The sequence below is a fragment of the Halichoerus grypus genome, chromosome 14 (genome assembly GCF_964656455.1).
Source record: "Halichoerus grypus chromosome 14, mHalGry1.hap1.1, whole genome shotgun sequence".
NCBI lineage: Eukaryota > Metazoa > Chordata > Mammalia > Carnivora > Phocidae > Halichoerus > Halichoerus grypus.
Genome location: NC_135725.1, coordinates 4,398,352 through 4,416,582, shown reverse-complemented (window position 1 = coordinate 4,416,582; position 18,231 = coordinate 4,398,352). Strand labels below are relative to the sequence as shown.

Sequence of the window (18,231 nt, the reverse complement as noted above, 5' to 3'; positions counted from 1 at the left end):
AACATCTGGATCATCTTTGGGTTTGTTTCTCCTGATGGGTTATACTTGCCTGTTTCTTCATGTCTGCTAATTTTTCATTGTATACCTGAGATTGTAGTTTGTACTCTAGATTTTGTTACCTTCCTCCAAAGAGTCTTTTGTTACTGCCTGCCTATTCGATTACTGTCAGGTCACCTGAATCTTATGGAATTGAGTATCAGGCTATGTTAAAGTGATTTATCTCAGTTTACTCTTTGTGCTTTTGCTCTGCCCCCCATTATGCCAGAGATGTAGCCTCCTGTGCATCACTCAAGCAGGCAGCCCATTTAATATAGGCTGACCCTTTCATAATGTGAATGACAATTATGAAAGTGGTTTTACCACTTTTTAGCAAAATACTGTTTGGGGGGCAAGTTACCTTCTTACACAATGTGTAACTACATTTGAATTTTGACTTTGATTACTTTCCAATTTCAAAGGCGCCTACTTCCCTTTTTAAAGATCATTCATTATTTATATCCAGGAATTTTTCTGTGTTTTTCTTCAAACTAATTTTTATGTTTAGTGTTTACCACTGGAGGGAAGGTGCCCATCAGTCCCTCATCTTCTCAGTCCTTTGTGAATAGCACTTTCTGTACTTCCTCTCTTTGCTCTCAGTCACCTACTCCTTTCCTTGCTTTTTTTACACAATATTGTAGTTATTTATCTGTCTCCCCTCCTTGACCATGAATTTGTTGGTTTATAAGTTTCTTCTTCATCTCTGTCATTAGGCCTTAGATTAATGTGTGGGGCATTAGGAATGTAGGAGATATCCGAAATTGAATTTCTGTAATATTGATGTTCTGTGATTTGGTAACGTGTGTTTCACTTGTGTGGTTGAAGGGGCTTTACGGATGGCAACTTCTGTCTCAGTGCTTTTCTTTGATCTCTGAGGGAACAGTTTTACACACTTTTCCAGCTCTGTCCCTCTTCAGAGGTCCCAAACTATGGCCAGGTAAAGATAAAATATAATTGTGCTCAAAACTAGAAAGTAATTTCCACTTGTTTTCTCACAAGTCAGAAACCTGAAAGATGTCATTTTCTAGACACTTCTGTTTGTGTTTTTGGACATTCTCTACAATTCAGATTAGAAGCCCACCAAGCTGAGTTAGTAGTAGGGGATGAGATGAGATGGCATCAAGCCCCTTCTCAGCATGTCTCCCTGAACCCTCACTGCTCTCCCAGTCCCGGGGGGCATCTGACCAGCGGCCACGGAGTAGCCCACAGTGAGGGACCGGGCTTTCTATTCCTTGATTCTTGAAGTGGAGAATAGAAATTGCTCACTGTTGTGAGGTCACCCCAAGGGACTGACTGCATCAGATCTATCCCGTGCATACGTGACATTACACGGAACGTGCATACCTCTTTGATTTTCCTGGTGTGGTGGCCAAGTGCCCTGAGCCACCTGCAAAGAGTGACATGTAGCGCACGCACTGGGACAGAGTTGACTTGCACTTTTGGTGCATTTGTTAAGCATAGGTATTGGTTTTAATTTAATCAACAGTTAACTCCAGCTCACAAAGAGTGAGAAAGGAGGGGGTCGGGTGTGTATTGTTAGCACATGTGCTTGGCTAGTTAAACTAAATTTAAGGAATCCTTGACCCAAAGAAATAATGGCTAAGCGAGCTTGCGAGAAAGGGCATCCAGCTCTTGTTGACACCAGAGTCTCTTTGTTTGGATTATTTATGGCTCCAGGTTCCTTTCTTTGAAAAAGAGAGTTCTTGCAGGTGCCAAGGAGGGAGAGAGCCCGAGGCGCTGAAAGGATGTTCTTGCAGATCCTTTGTCTCCCCTGTTATGAGCGTCCAGATTTTACATTTGTGAGGGAGCTAAAATACAGATTTTTAAATCCATTTGGTAAAATTGGACACAACAGAGATTTTCATTGGGGGATGGTCTAAATCAGCGTAGGGTGGAATGACGAGTGTTGTTAGGCTTAGAGGCTGGTTACAGATTTGCTAGAAAACAAGTGACTTAATTACAGGCCCAAAGCACTTGTCAGCAGTTTGCCCTGGGAGCCCCAAGCCCCCCTCTCCTTTGCTCCCAGCAGATGGAAGCTCTCATATATCTCCTGTAGCCACAGCCCCTGTCTCCTTGGAGCATCCTGAGCGCCCTCTGAGAAGCATCGGGGTACTCAGAATGCCTGATCTCATCAGCTGAAGGCAGGACTAACAGGTTCTACAGAATAGAATGTGGCACGGACTCCAGCAGGGCGCTGTGCAGGTCGTGCAAAGGCCCTGGGGAGGGAGTTGGACTGGGGGGCCTGGTGGGAGGGCCATGCTTTTATGAGGCTCCTTGTCCATCCCCCGGGTTTTTAAGTGTGACCCGTGCCATCTACATAACACACTTCTCTGTCGTATAATAAGAACATCTCCTTGTACAAGTTATTTGAAGGCCAGACTTTTGGGAATTCCACCCCCCCATTGTTTCCCTGCATTTCAAAGATTTCTCTTATGCAGTGTAATGGTAGAACACAGTTTCTGAATTATAGTCACTTTTATAAAAGTCTTGCTTGCAAACAACAGAAGTGTATGGGGTGCGCCATAATGTTTCTGTTGTAGTTCACACATAGGATGAGACATATTCATGGTGAACGTTCTGTGTGTATTTGTTCACATATGTGGACATGTACCCACCCACGTGTACACTTCACATTTATAATCCATCTTTCACATTCCATGGCTCTGCTCCCCTTAAAGATGCTGGATTTTTTTGAAGTTAATAGATTTTATATTTTAGAGCAATTTGGAATTTCCAGAAAATCAAATAGAAAGTACGGAGAGGTTTCACCTACCACCCCCCAGCGCCCACACCTACAGTTTCCCCGTTAGTAGCATCCTGCATTAGTGTGGTGCGTTGGTTAGAATCGACGAGCCAATATCAATACTTTATGATTAACTAGAGTCTATAGTATACGTTAGTTTTCACTCTTGGTGTTGTACATGCTATGAATTCAGACAACAGACTCTTGAACAACATGGGGATTAGGACGCCAACCCCATGCGTGGTCAAAATCTGTGTGTAACTTTTGACTCCCCCAAAACTTGATTACTAGCAGCCTTACCAATCACTTAGTCAATTAACGCGTATTTTGTGTGTTGTATGCAGTATGTATTGACTTCTTGCAATAAAGTCAACTACAGGAAAGAAAATGTTATTAAGAAAATCATAAGGGAGGGAAAGTACATTTATTGTACTCTATTGTATTTATTGAAAACAAATTGCATGTAAATGGACTCATGAGGTTCAAACCTGTGCTGTTCTAGGGTCAAATCAATAAAGACATGTATCTACCATTATAGTATCATACAGAGTAGGTTTCCTGCCCTAAAGTCCCTGGTGCTTTGCTTGTTCATCCCATGCACCACCCCATCCCCCAACCCCTGGTAACCACTGACCTTTTACTGTCCCCATAGCTCTGCGTTTTCCAGAATGCCAGATAGCTGGAATCATACAGCATGTAGCCTCTCCAGATTCGTATTTCACTTAGGATCGTGCATGTAAGCTTCCTCCATGTCTTTCCGTGGCTCATTTGTGTTTGGCACCGAATACTATTCTATCTGGACGGACCACAGTTTATTTACCCATTCACCTGCTGAAGGACATCTTGGTTGCTTCCGAGTTTTGGCAATTAGAAATAAAACTGCAATAAACATTCGTGGGCAGATTTTTGGGTGGTCCGAAGTTCTCCGTTCCTTTGGGTCAATACCAAGAAGGGAGATGACTAGATGATAAGATGCTGGATTTGAAGAAAAACACAACCACCCAGTGTGCTCACAGACGGTATCTCCCCCAGAGACAACTACCACGAGGACGGCTTCTGTCAGCCTTACCGGGGGATCGCATGTGCACGTTTCATTGGGAACCGGACCATTTATGTGGACTCCCTCCAGATGCAGGGAGAGATTGAAAACCGAATCACAGGTAGGAGCCCCACATCGTTGTTGTGAGACCGCGAGTGCAGACCGGCCCCCTTGTGCATTTGTCATTTCCTATCTTGGATAGTCAGTCCCTGTTCCACATGTCTTGCAACAGAGACTCAAAGAGCTTCGTTAGAAGCCGTTGGGACTGCCACCATGGTTTACCCTCAGATGTTCCCATCTGTGCGTTCACACCAGCCAGCACACTTCAGTGGGTCCACCACATGAGTCCAGAGTCCTGAGATGGCCTGTCCTTGGTGCATCGCCAGGGCCTCCCGTCCCCGGGCTGGCCACACCACAGGGAGGCTGGTGCCCACCACACTCGGTCACTTGACTTCTTTGTTCTGCCTTCCCTGACTCTTTCGCTTGGTTAAAAGGTTCACAGGCCCGACTTCGGTGTTGGGGAGAGAGGTTTGCAGGTCAGCGGCGGCACGTGGGGATGCTGCACGGTAGTCCCGATGGTTAGCATGCAGGTTCCGGGGACAGTCAGGTTATCGGGTGTCACTTCACGGCATGAGAAATGGAGCAGATCCCTCGGCAGGGAGAAGCTTGCTCTCTATCTCTTTAGAAGTACCCATTTCTCGTTGCCTGTTAGTCCTCAGTGTGCTGACTTTTACATGGGGATGTGAAGATCATCTTGGGGGAAATCCTTTGAGAAGTAAGAAAATGAATTCGACCAAATCCTGTCCCTGCTCTCCCCACAAACACACACATGTTTTTCTCTCCAGACTCTATAAGGAACGAGAAAAATCTTGTGAAGACGGCAGATGTCCCTGTGCAACTGGGTTCTCTACACAATAGTTCTGGACCCCGGCTGCCCCCTAGGGCCACACATGCTGGGCTCTGCAGGAGACGGGGTGGGGTTTGCAGAGGGGGCTTGCAAAAAAAGCACCACCTTGGTAAGGGGCAAGAGTGAGGATCCTAGGTGGACACTCACGGAGATGTCATTGACATGTCCTTCTTTTTTTTCTTTTTTTTTTTTTTTAAGATTTTATTTATTTATTTGAGAGAGAGAATGAGAGAGAGAGAGAGAGCACATGAGAGGGGGGAGGGTCAGAGGGAGAAGCAGACTCCCCGCTGAGCAGGGAGCCCGATGTGGGACTCGATCCTGGGACTCCAGGATCATGACCTGAGCCGAAGGCAGTCGCCTAACCAACTGAGCCACCCAGGCGCCCCATTGACATGTCCTTCTAAATCCAGGTCAGCCCTCCCTTGTCTTTCACCTCAAGCTGGAGGATCTAAGGTCATGGTCATGCAAGGAACTGCCTGCCTGACCGGCCTGTCATTCCTGAGCCCCCTGAGGACAGGGCCAGGTGTCCAGTGAGAAGTAGGAGTACGGCGGTCGTCCAACAGGAAAACGTTTTGCGAAGCTTGGTATCTCTCATTGGAAAAGCTTTTCGTGCCATCTAAAGCAGACCTGCTCAAACTTGTTTGACCACAACATACAGTAAAATGTACTTTAAATAATGATTCCCACAGGTGTATACCCACACCTGTGTCTCAGAGAAGTGACACAGGTTCCAGGAAGCAGACATCATCCTTAACAAAAGCAGTGTGCTTGGATTTTTCTCTTCAGTTCTCTTTCATTAAGGAAAGAATCGATTACAGCCTTAATATGAACCATGCATTCAGACGTCCTCTGTTCTAATCGTCTTGTAGAATGCTAGCCACAGAGTCCAGAATTTTGCATCCCACTAACTGACAAACACTGATTCCAGGCACGGGAGTGTCCCCGAGTTAGTCTTCAGGAACTGTTTGAAGCATTGAACAACTCCAATATCTAAGCAGGCTGATGGTACAGCAGTTTTTAGACAAAAGTCTAGAATGAGGATCTCTAGGTTTGTGGATTTTAGAATAAAGTTGAAGTTGTTCTAGACTGACTGTCTTGTGGTTTAGAGACTGTTGGCTGTGGAGATGTTCTGTTTGGGGAGCATGCTTGTCAGAACGCCTTCCCAGGACTCCGGAAGCTTCCCAGGGAATGGGTTCCAAGAGACCTTCAAGGTGACCTGGGGGAGTGGATAAAGGCGAGGACATGAGTTTGTTGGTCCTTCTGGGTACCTAGAACCATACTTTCAGAAGTAAGCCCTCACGTGCTACCTTCTGAGGGGGGCAAGGGAATAGCGGAGTCACTTAAAGGGTCAACTAGGACACTCTATTGGTCGGTTAGCCCAAAAGAAATGCCAGGTTTGGCTTTCTTGGACCATCTTTCTGTGCCTGGGGGTCATAGCCCACTGCATGACTGCCCCCTGATGGTCACCAACTCTGCCATGTTGGGGCTGACCTGAGTTCACACCTGGTCTTGAGCTATCTCCAAGAGACCCTTCACCTAAACCTCTTACCTCTGTGTTCCTCAATTTTAATATTGGCCAGAAGGGACCAGAAGGAGTAAGGACCATGTATTCATCTCACGAGCTATCTTAGAGGCTCTGTGTGGGCTTCCATCCCCCGGTGTGAGGCTTCAACAAGTCACTAGACAGATAAAGACACAGGACCAGAGAGGACTGGGTGACCCACTATCCTGTAGTAAATAACAGGCAGAGCCAGAAGGGGCTCCCCCGCCAGCTTATCTATTCCCTGGTTCCCCCGGATAATGGGTGCCCGCAGCGCCACCTTCTGGCCGCACTGGGCACCGCACCACAAGTCCTGGGTAGAGCCGGTGTCCCAGGGACTAAATAAAGTCCAACATGTCCTGTTTTCTCCCCATCTCCGCAGGGTGTGTGGGCAGAGGGGCCTCTCTTTCTTTAGCTGTCCCGGGTCATATCGTTACAAGCAGGGCCTTCGCAGGTCAAAGTGGGTGGGCCTCCAGGCAGTGGGCATGCTGGTCGATGCCTTCCTTTGAGCCCTGATGGCCAAGAGAGGGGGACGGCGCCCTCCTGCCGCACGCACTGCTGTTCCCACTCAGCCCACAGCTGCCACCGCGTCCTCTCACGTTCATTCCTCTCCCGCTCCATCCTGTGTCCCACCTCGAGGGAGCAAACCAGCCGACCCTGGCTCCAGACCCTGGCTCGACCTGCTTCTCTGCTCCCTTTGTCCCAAAGCCCCCCCCCCCCCCCCCCAGGCCTCCCCCCTTTGAACGCCCTCCAGCTGTCTGGTAGCTCTCCCTGTCACCCCTGCCTCTCCCATTGTCACTCCTCCTGCCGCTGCATTTCACAGGGCCGGTCGCCCAACTGTCTGGCCTACTGTCTTCCTCCTCTGGGGCCACCCACTCCCTGCTGAAGCCTCCCCAGGCTGCCAGGTCTGTCTGCAGGCCCACAGGACCGGGATGGCAGAAGACCGGGGCTCCAGCCCTGCGCTCTTTTCCAGTCTCTGCTTCTAGACGTCACCCAGCCCCATTGCTCTACCTATAGCCCATTGCTTGCCGAGCCCTGTTCCTAGTAGGGCCTTAGGAAGTGGCTTTTGGGTCTGAAATCCGAATCTTCCCATGATGGAAGAAGCATCTAGCCGGATGAGATCTTGGGCCTGGTTTTTCCTTCTCTCTTGTTCCACTTGTGATGTTTGTAAGTGAAGCCCTGAGACCAGAGACTTTTTATGTCCCGTGTAAATCAGGGCAGCCCCTGCTCCCTGGGGGCCTGCTTGTGTGAGAGCCTTTCTGGGTGTGCAGAGGACAGGGCGGAGGGTTGGGGGGCCCTGGTGGGAGGGGAAGGGGGGAGGGGCCCAGGCAGGCGAGGGACACCTGGCTGGGGATGGGGCGAGGCGCACCAGGTGCGGCGGGGGCGTGGGAGGGGGGCTCGGGCGGAGTTTAGGGCCCCAGGGCAGGTGCCCGCCCGCCCTGACGCCCGTCTCACCGCCCCCGCAGCGGCCTTCACCATGATCGGCACCTCCACGCACCTGTCCGACCAGTGCTCACAGTTCGCCATCCCGTCCTTCTGCCACTTCGTGTTCCCGCTGTGCGACGCGCGCTCCCGGGCGCCCAAGCCCCGCGAGCTGTGCCGGGACGAGTGCGAGGTGCTGGAGAGCGACCTGTGCCGCCAGGAGTACCGCATCGCGCGCTCCAACCCGCTCATCCTCATGCGGCTGCAGCTGCCCAAGTGCGAGGCGCTGCCCCTGCCCGAGAGCCCGGACGCGGCCAACTGCATGCGCATCGGCATCCCCGCCGAGAGGCTGGGCCGCTGTGAGTCCCTCCTGGCCGCGGCCGCGTCTGTTCCAGCCCCGTGGGGCGGCCGCGGGGGCTTTGGGGTCCTCCCGCTGCGGGCGCGCAGCCGCTGGGCACCTGCTGTCTTAGGGACTCGCGTGAGTCCCCACGTCGGTGGGCTTCAGACTCGCTCCTCTAAGGTGGGCGGCAGCTACGTGCCCGCTGCAAAAGGCTGTTAGCAGCGTGAGCAGAGGCAGGGCCAGCTTCCACGCTTGCCCTGGGATCCCTGAGCATCTCTCCTCTCTGACGAGGTCAGGGTTGCTGCCCCTTGAAGGGGAACGCGGGGCGGGGGGGGCACCCAGGGAAGAGACCGGCTTTCTCCCAGGCTCGGGACTCTCTTCACTTCTCTGGTGAGGCTGGGGCTTCTCAGAGCCCACAGACCTCCTTACTGGGGCAGTCAGAGCCTGGCCTCTGGGCTCCTGGCTCGCGTCCGGATCCCGGCTGCAGGGCCCACTCCAGGTGGCCTTGGACACGTTGCTTAAATGCCAGTTTCCTCATACTGCACGGGGATAATAACTGCCAACCTCAGAAGATGGAATGTAGATTAAATGAGTTTATCTTTAGAAGGTGCTCAGAATGGTGCCCACTCATGGTAAGCTCCACAAAACTGTTGAACACACTTGCGCCCCGGGTCTGGCTCCGAGAGGGGCCTGGGATTCCGCCGTGGGCCGCGGAGATGCACGTGGTACCCTCCCTGGGCAGCAAGCGGGTGTCTGAGGTCGTGGGTTGACCTCCTCGTTCTGCAGCGGAGGTCCTCGCGGGCCCCAGAGGTGCTTTCACGATCGTGGTATAACTTCGGCTGGGTTTTCTTCCCCACTTGTGTCCCCGGATGCCCCCACGGCCCGCAAACCTAACTGGTGGGCTCGGGGCTGCATGAAGTCATTCCTTTTAAATGCTGCTTTTCTTGGAAGTCAAATCGTTTGGTCTTCTGGAAATTCCCGTTTGGGTACGTGCAGGCAAAGTGGTGGTGGTGTTCCTTTCTGGAAGAGTTGGAGAGGGGTGCTCTGGGCCCACCCTCCCCAGGAGGGCTGCTTCCCCTTCACGGTCGGGCCCCCTCACGCATCTTTCTCTCGCAGACCATCAGTGCTACAACGGCTCGGGCACGGATTACAGAGGGACGGCGAGCACCACCAAGTCGGGGCACCAGTGCCAGCCGTGGGCCCTGCAGCTGCCCCACAGCCACCAGCTGACCAGCGCAGACTTCCCCGAGCTCGGAGGGGGGCATGCCTACTGCCGCAACCCCGGAGGGCAGATGGAGGGCCCCTGGTGCTTCACGCAGAATAAAAACGTACGCATGGAACTGTGTGACGTACCCTCTTGTAGTATGTATTCTCTCTCTCTCTTTTTTTTTTAAAGCATTAACTGTTGCGTGCACTGTGTGATGGCTCGGGGCCCCAGGGTGCTGCGGCTCGGGCGCCTCCCCCGTTACTGGTTTTAAGTAAAGCCGATTCCTGTTCTAGAAGTACCACCTGGTCATTACGGGACGTTTTAAATTAGAGAAAAGTCTGAGGAGTCATGTGCATCTCACCCCAAATTTCTCCACGCGGTGGAGACTGCTGTTTAGGTTTTGGGGCCCCTCCGTCAGTCCTTTTCCTGTGTGTGGTCCTGGGGTGGTCACTCAGGCATCTGGTTTCTCCATCAACATTGTCCCGTAACGTTTCCCAGTGTTGGTGAACGTGCTTCCTGCCGCGGCCACAGCCCTCGGCCTGGCACCTGGCACTGGGGACATGACACCTCCGGCCCTCCCTTGCCTCCTGCTGCACCAGCTTGCACGGGTGGACGAGGCAGAGCGAGGAAGAACAGAACTTCAGTCTTGTAACCAGTTGCCCTGCAAAGTCTTTGTTAAATTACGAACGGGAGCAGAGAGTGCAATTAAGGGTTGCAAACTTTACAAGCGTTCCTATTTCTATATGGGGACCATTTACCTTTCGCCAGTTCCCGCTGGCCTGGGTCCCCGAGAGAAGGTTGGCTGCCTTCTGAGTCTTACATTTTGGACCCTGGAGGGAGTGGGTTGCTGGAACAGTACCGAGAACAGATGGATGAGGAGAGATTAAGGGTGAAGCAAAGCCAGGCTCGCCGTCCCCCCGCCAGCCTCCTCCTGGTGGCCCCGGGCCGGGCGAGCCTCCACCTGCGGATGTGAGCTGTGGAAACTGGCACCCCTTACCTCGTGGGAGTAGAATTGGCAGTTCCAAATTTGCCGCTCCTCTCAACTCCGCACAGATCTTAACACGGATCTTGAAGAATGTGTGTTCACTGCAGGACTAAATTTTAAGAATGAGAATGTCCGGAGATTATCATAAAGCTACTTCATGGAATGCTACAGTTTTCTAAAAAAATTTCCTGCAAGGAAGGATGTCCATGATGACCTGTTAGGGAAAGGACGTGGTGGGGGAATAGCTGTGTTATCCCTGCTTGCTTTTCCTCCCTTCAGCCCCCTCTGTCTGCATCCCCCCTCCCTTCCCTTCTCTGTCTCTTTCTTTGTAAAGGAAATGTGTGTGCCTGTGTGTGGGAGCTCACATAGGCACCTACCTGTTATGGAGGAAGTTTTGGAACGATACACACCAAACTTTTAGCAGTGATTTCCCATGGCCTACAGAAATGTTAAAATAGAATATGCTTTCACAATGAGCAGTTATTACCTTTGTAATTAAAAATAAATCTGAACATTAAAAATACGTATGCTAGTTGATCTGGCAGTTCTAGGAATATCTTATATTGCAAAAAACTTTGCGCTTCGAGGGCAGAAATGCTAAGCATTTGTATTGCGGGCTCGCTTTTAGCAGCTAGGTAAGCAGCAGGCTGATTGCTCCCAGCAGGGGTCAGATGATGACCGAGACACATCCATAAGGGGCATTGCATGCGGCTCCCGGGGAATGCCTGGAGCTGTCTCTTCCTTGTGGGACCTTGTCTCAGATGTATTCTTCTGCAACAAAACCAGCAGTCGGGAAATATGGAGGCTATGATTGCATTTAAAAGGAATTCTATTTAAAATTCTATTCTAAAGAACTCTGTGAAACTATTGCTTCTGTACGTCAAGATAGCTGAAGGTTGTTTATTTCGTGCTCACCTTAAACTGGACATAGAAAGTCGGGCGAACACCAGCCTATTAACAGTGGTATAGTCCTTGGTAAATGGGCCATTAGGCATGGTCACTGTGCTATAATGTTGCAGTTGTTAATAAGCGTGGTATCTGTTGGTGATTTTGAAAAGATAAAGATAAAATAAATGGTTGCACAGATGTTTGGACGGTGCTCAGATCTCTGACCTGGACCTGAGGGGCATGGAATCTCCCCAGAGAAATGACCCAGAGCCTCCACTGCCCCTGAGGCTTCTAGAACATCTGCCTCGAGGGTGGGGCCGGGGGGTTCTATGGTGTTATGTGATTTCATCTGCAGCGGGGTGCGGGGGGGTGGTGTGGGGCTGTTGGATCAGATAGGCAGACACTGGGTTTGGGACAGTGCTGCAGCCCAGCGTGCCCCCTCTGCCTGTCTGGGAGTCCTGTAGAGGGAGACGGAGAATTGCCTCTTACTGTGAAAATCGTAAAGCTATCTAGAAGCTTCAATCTGGACATCTTACCGCCGCATTTCCTCGCACGCTTATGGCCCTGGGGCATATAACTGCCTTGGGTCAAACTCACTGGCTACCAGTGGTCTTTTAAATCAAATGCATTTTGAATTAGTATCTTAAATGAGTATGTGTTTATTATACACAAAATGTGGAAAAACCTAAAATGTTGCAGGAAGGGTCCTTTCTCATCCCAGTACCTTGGTTATTATTACTGTAAGAGCCTTAGCATTGGTGGGTTTTTTGAGCCGTGTGTTCCGATTGATTCCTTGGGGGCGGTTTTGGATTGTGTCTCCCAAATGTGTAGTGGGAGGTGTGTTTTCCAGTATGTTACCCTTTCTTAGGTTTGGCGTGCCATTTCGCCCCTTTGTGCAACTCATGGGACCGTCCCCTTGTGCTTGAACATTGCAGTTGGGGGAGGGAGTGGACTGGTGGAGAACTTGGAGTTGGAAGGGGGGATGGTTTTTAAAACATTGTGAACCTTGCTGTTCACAGGTCCCCAGCACAGCAGCAGGATGGGAATTCTGTACATATTGGTTCCAAGCATCGCGATTCCCTTGGTCATCGCGTGCCTTTTCTTCCTGGTCTGCATGTGCCGGAACAAGCAGAAGGCCTCTGCGTCCACACCTCAGCGGCGGCAGCTGATGGCCTCGCCCAGCCAGGATGTGGAAATGCCTCTCATCACCCAGCACAAGCAGGTCTCCGGCACCTCCAGACGAAGCCCCGGCCTGGAGATCTCTCGCCCCCGCCCACCCCTGCATTCGGGTTCTTGACTTATTCGATACACAACACATAACCATCTTGAACTGCCCTTTGTTTTCCCGCATCTTCTCTAAGACATGTCAGGACATTGTGTCCTTAGGAAGGAAGTGGTAGGCGTGTTGGAAACCCCCGTCCCAGAGTCTAGGCTTCTCCCTCCACCCAGACCGGTGCAGTAGCCCGAAGGCGTCATCCTGCGTCTGCAGGGCTGCCGCTCTCCCCACAGGAGAAGGGCTCGGGTTGGTCTACCGCGTGAGGGCCCGGCTGGCTCCTGTAGGGGATGGGGGCCTGTTACCTGGTCAGTTTGGAGCTGGGTTGGTTTTGCTTTGCTTTGCTTTTCAGGGAAGGGAGGAGCTGCAGACCCAGAGTGGAGGTAGGATAGGCCACCCCCTCCCCCGCCCGAGAGCTCTTAGGACAGCGAGAACACCCCGAGATACGGCACAGGAGAGAGTCTGTCCCGGCCTGCTGGGCTTACGGGAAGGGGCATTTACATTACTTGCAAGCTTTAGGGGAAAATCAGTGCCGTTTGGGCTCTGAAGGGGATCTTCAAGGTGGTCGGGGGAGAGTGGACTCAGCTCTGTAGCCGGGAGTCGCTGTGTGTTAGCTGGGGGCTGTGGGGGTCGAGGGGGAGGAGATGCGGGACCCCCTGCGTCCGGGAGCCTCTGAGCAGGACCGGGCAGGACACACAGAAGAGGCGGGAAGTTCGGATTGATTTCACCCTGTGGTGCTTCTGTCACAATGTATCTCATCAAGAAGAAGCAGTGAGATGGGCCCACTGAGGAACAGCTGGGAAAAAGCCAGCCTAGGCTCCAAAAATGGCAGAAATCGGGGGAAGCGCACGGCAGGGTTCAAGAGAAACACGGTGGTGGGGGATGCAGCTGGGAGAGTCCCGGGGAGCCTCCGGGACAGTGGAGCACAGCGTGGCTGTGTGTGTGTGTGTGTGTGTGTGTGCTTGAGTGTGAGCAGGCGTGCACTCACACCCTGCAATGGTGTCTCAGGAGTATTTGCGGGACATACTTTGCAGCCTGGTTGGGACCCGCTGAAGTTTCTCAGGCAGCCTCACGGTGTAGGAGCATGTTTAAGAGCAGAGAGCGGGGTGCAGGGCAGGCTGAGCCTGGGGTGGGCAGGACTGGGGGTCCTCTGCGGGGCCGTGCTAGCGGGCGGCCCTGGGACTGCCCTCCGGGCTCGCCTCCCAGCTGCCCGGCTTGTCCTTCCCCTGCTGTGGGGACAGAAGTGTTTCACTGGGGCTTTTCTTCTTGGCAGGCCAAGCTCAAGGAGATCAGCTTGTCGTCGGTGAGGTTCATGGAGGAGCTCGGGGAGGACCGGTTTGGGAAGGTCTACAAAGGCCACCTGTTTGGCCCGGCCCCGGGGGAGCAGAGCCAGGCCGTGGCCATCAAGACACTGAAGGACAAAGCGGAGGGGCCGCTGCGGGAGGAGTTCCGGCATGAGGCCATGCTGCGGGCCCGGCTGCAGCACCCCAACATCGTCTGCCTGCTGGGGGTGGTGACCAAGGAGCAGCCGCTCAGCATGGTGTTCAGCTACTGCTCGCACGGGGACCTCCACGAGTTCCTGGTCATGCGCTCGCCGCACTCGGACGTGGGCAGCACGGACGACGACCGCACGGTGAAGTCCGCCCTGGAGCCCCCCGACTTCGTGCATGTCGTGACGCAGATCGCCTCGGGCATGGAGTACCTGTCCAGCCACCACGTGGTCCACAAGGACCTGGCCACCCGCAACGTCCTCGTGTATGACAAGCTGAGCGTGAAGATCTCGGACCTGGGGCTGTTCCGCGAGGTGTACTCGGCCGACTACTACAAGCTGATGGGGAGTGCACTGCTGCCCATCCGCTGGATGTCCCCCGAGGCCATCACGTACGGCAAGTTCTCCGTGGACTCGGACATCTGGTCGTACGGCGTGGTCCTGTGGGAGGTCTTCAGCTACGGCCTGCAGCCCTACTGCGGCCACTCGAACCAGGACGTGGTGGACATGGTCCGCGGCCGGCAGGTGCTGCCCTGCCCGGACGACTGCCCCGCCTGGGCGTACGCCCTGATGATCGAGTGCTGGCACGAGGTCCCCAGCCGGCGGCCCCGCTTCAAGGACATCCACAGCAGGCTCCGGGCCTGGGGCAACCTGTCCACCTACAACAGCTCGGCGCAGACCTCGGGGGCCAGCAACGCCACGCAGACCAGCTCCCTGAGCACCAGTCCCGTCAGCAATGTCAGCAACGCCCGCTACGGGGGCCCCAAGCAGAAGGCCCAGCCCTTCCCGCAGCCCCCGTTCATCCCCATGAAAGGCCAGATCAGGCCCATGGTGCCCCCTCCCCAGCTCTACATCCCCGTCAACGGGTACCAGCCAGTGCCAGCCTACGGGGCCTACCTGCCCAACTTCTACCCGGTCCAGATCCCCATGCAGATGGCCCCGCAGCAGGTGCCTGCCCAGGTGGTCCCCAAGCCTGGCTCCCACCACAGCGGCAGCGGATCCACCAGCACGGGCTACGTCACCACCGCGCCCTCCAACACGTCCATGGCTGACAGGGCAGCCCTGCTCCCGGAGGCCACCGAGGACACGCACAACGCCCCGGAGGATGCGGCCCAGAGCCCCATGCAGGAAGCGCAGGAGGAGGAGGACGGCTCTGTCCCGGAGACCGAGCTGCTGGGGGACAATGACACTCTGCAGATGGACGAGGCCGAGGTCCAGCTGGAAGCCTGAGGGGCACGGGGCCGCCGGGCACTCGGGGGAGGCTTGAGCCCCGGGCCCCGGGCTGGGGGCGCTGCTGTGCAGTCTCACTGTGCGACGTCTACTCCTCTGTGGTCCTCCGGCGCGCAGAGCTGCCGACCGGGCCACTGGTGCTTGGAGGGCCTGGGCAGGCGGGGGTGGGGGCCCAGCAGGATGCACGGAGACCCCCTACGCTGCCCGCATTTCCTGAGGGAGATGGGCAGTGAGCGGCGCCTGCGCTTTGCAGGAAAGTAGGTGCCATCTTCCCTCCACCTTGCGTCTGGATCGGCTGTGGGGCAACTTTGGGAAAACGGGCCTGCGGGGCAGCTTTGAGATTCCCGGCGGCTGGCCTGTTTGAGGATGGAGGAGACGTGCTCTCACCCTGCCGCCCCCGCCAGGGACAGTCTCCCCGCCGCCACCACCGCCCAGGATTCACGGGAACGGGATGCTGGCTCCCTCCAGGGTCCTGTGAGCACGGGGCTTCTGAGACGGGAGTTCTCTGTGCCTTCCGTGAAAATGTGCCTTAAAAGAAACCAATGCGATTTTGTATTTTTTTGTGAAATGATTTTAATTATCCTGCATGTGTATTTTGCCCCCTTTTCTGGAATTCAGGGGAAAGCGTTTCTTGGGGTTGGAATGTTAGGAGCACTGTTGTACAGAGCACAGTATTGGTATTTTGTTTCTTTAGAATCATGTACAGACCTGAAATGTAATTTATATGGTTGTGTATGCCATTTTCACTGAAGTATTGTGAGCTTAAGTAATTTAACTGTTTACGTTACCCACTTTGGGACGCCACCTGATTGTGTTTTGGTTTGCTTGTGTTCGTACCACATGTAGGCGAGGTCCATTCATTTCAGAGCTGGTGGGAGAGAAGGCTCACAGGCCGCACACCGAGAGATCTCACTTGTAACTCCCATACCTGGTGTATCCAATAAAGTGAAACAGAACTTCGGGTCGGCTCTCTGCAGGATGTGAGCACGTCAGGCAGCCGAGGTGCTGCGTGACCGAACAGCGACGGCGTGGGCTGCGTGCTTGCCGTGGGCTTGGGGATCTCGTCCGGGACCCGCGACTCCGTCTGAGTGCGGATCCACACTGGCGGGCAAATGATGGAAACACGCCCCATTGCTTCTCTGTTAGGGTCTCAGAGGTGAATTCATTGCAGATGATGTGAAGTTGGTCTTTGGTTTTAACCTCCCTCCTCTGAGGTCCCAGGGCCCCTGACAGTTTCGGACCTGGAGCCCGGCCCTGGAGCAGGGCTGGGGGCAGAGGCCGTGAGCGCGAATGGGCCACCTTCACCACCCGCCCAGGGCCGCCTGTGTCTCTGCTCCCTTGGCACTTCATCTGAACCCCGGGTACCCCAGGGGCTGGGGCTCCCCTGCAACACAGCCTAAGCGGGGTGAGACCCCGAGGAGCTTCTGCCAGCAGCAGGGCCCCCAGCGCCAGCCGAGGAGTCTGCTGGTGCTGACTGGAGGGGGCCCACGGCACTGGGGCCGGCTCTGCTCCCGGGCAGGTCGTGGGGGGCGGCGGGGGCCGAGAGTGCGCACATACAGGTGCCCAGCTGGTGCTGATGCTTCTGCGCTCAGGGTCCTGGGCGAACCACCCACGCCCAGCACTGACGATCCTGATCGTGTAGGACCTCAGGTCATCCTGAACCTCAGCGCTGGCCCGTGCGCCCCTCGCCCACGGCTTTGGCGTAATGCTGCTCATGCGTAGAGCTGCATAGGCCGATGAAGAACTCACATGTCTGAATGTGTATCCTGAAACCGGGGGGACTCTCCTGTGCTTGGCAGAGGAAGCAGCGTGATCGGGGTCGGGACGGGAGCCCCCCGGAGGCCCGCTCCTGGCCAGGGTGGGCCACGCTGCATAGTTGAAGAGCTCGGGGTTAAATGGAGCTACTTCTCATTTCTACTGATCGGAAAGAGGAACTTAATCTTACCTCTCATTTGGTGCACCTGATGGTTTAACCGTTGGGTTGGCACCTGAGAGTGGGAAATGGGAACTAGCCACCTGGCTGCCCTCTCCGCGGGCACGGCCACCGCCTCGGCTTACTGCCCGGACAGGGACCCAGGGATCCTGTTCGCAGCACCGTGCAGTCCCCGGCAGAAGTCCTGCAGAAACGTTTGCAGGGTTTTTTGCAGAGCGGGAGAGGTTTTGATCTGGGGGATTTTGCTCTCTGGCTCAATATAGCACTTGTTTGCTGCAGATCACTCTGTGAAGTCCTGCATCTGCAGGAAGATCACTTCGTTTCTGAAGCTCGTTGAACCGTGACTTCGTCGGGATGCTCCCGAACAACGGGTCTCAGAGCCGAGTGGCAGGGCTCAGATGAGCACCGCGCGAGCCGTCCCCTGGCCGCGTGCCCTGTCCACCCCACGGAGGGAGACTGCCACCGCTCCTGAGCGGCTCAGGTAGGTGTAATTAGTTTAATGGAGCCACACGAAGGCACCAATAGCATTTGCAGTCCTGATGTTTTTTGATAAACGAGCCCGATTGAAACAGTCTGTCAGAGCAGAGGCTAGCTTTTCTGTACTAATTTTGGAGAGTTGGGCTAAATGCCCACCGTATATAGCAGCTCCCCCTCCGCAGCCAGGAAGCTTCTGGCCTCTGTCCACACGGAAGCGTTGGTTAAATAGGCTCCCTTTGCATTTAGGTTCATCCTCGAAATTCAGTGTTGGTGCGTATTTGGGGGCAACTTTGTTAAAACGGATCTTACACAGACGTCGTTCCTGTGCGAGATTCTTACAGGAACGTTTAAAACCTTTCCTGAGGTGAGCTTTTACGAAGGAGGTTGTGTCCGAGTGAACTGAGGTCAGGGTCCCATCTGGAAACCTCACCACCACGAGCCAGGATGACCTTGGCAAGGTCCGTGCTGCTCCCACCTCGCCCCCTCCTCCCCCTCATCAGTCGCCCAAGTGGTGGAGACTAAGGACTTGCTGGCCTGGAGCTTCGTGAGCACACAGCGATTGGCGCTTGAAATAGGAGTGACGCTCTGTCTAGCTGGAGGGAGCGTGGATAGAGCCCAGCTGTCCCTCCGACGGAGAAGGACACGAGCCCGGGCTCATGGGTTCACGCTTCAGACAGCAGCGCTGTTCCAATACTGTGTTTCTTTTTTGCTTTGGTTTCACT

At 54.2% G+C, this 18,231-nt stretch overlaps 1 protein-coding gene across 2 annotated transcripts in view; it reads left to right on the top strand.

Annotated features, from left to right (window-relative positions):
- The window catches only part of ROR2 (receptor tyrosine kinase like orphan receptor 2), a 193,146-nt gene extending 177,086 nt beyond the window's left edge, over window positions 1-16,060 (top strand). The window contains exons 5-9 of one of the 2 annotated variants that reach the window (XR_004917448.2): window positions 3,812-3,939; window positions 7,732-8,046; window positions 9,144-9,355; window positions 12,127-12,329; window positions 13,654-13,790. Coding sequence is in view for 1 of the 2 variants with exons in the window: in XM_036092659.2 (XP_035948552.1) it covers window positions 3,812-3,939; window positions 7,732-8,046; window positions 9,144-9,389; window positions 12,127-12,329; window positions 13,654-15,099 (2,338 nt within the window). In the remaining variant the exon portion in view is untranslated. Of the gene's footprint in view, window positions 1-3,811; window positions 3,940-7,731; window positions 8,047-9,143; window positions 9,390-12,126; window positions 12,330-13,653 lie in introns of both variants that reach the window. The other variant, XM_036092659.2, reaches the window with a different exon arrangement.
- The last annotated feature ends 2,171 nt before the right edge of the window (window positions 16,061-18,231 follow it).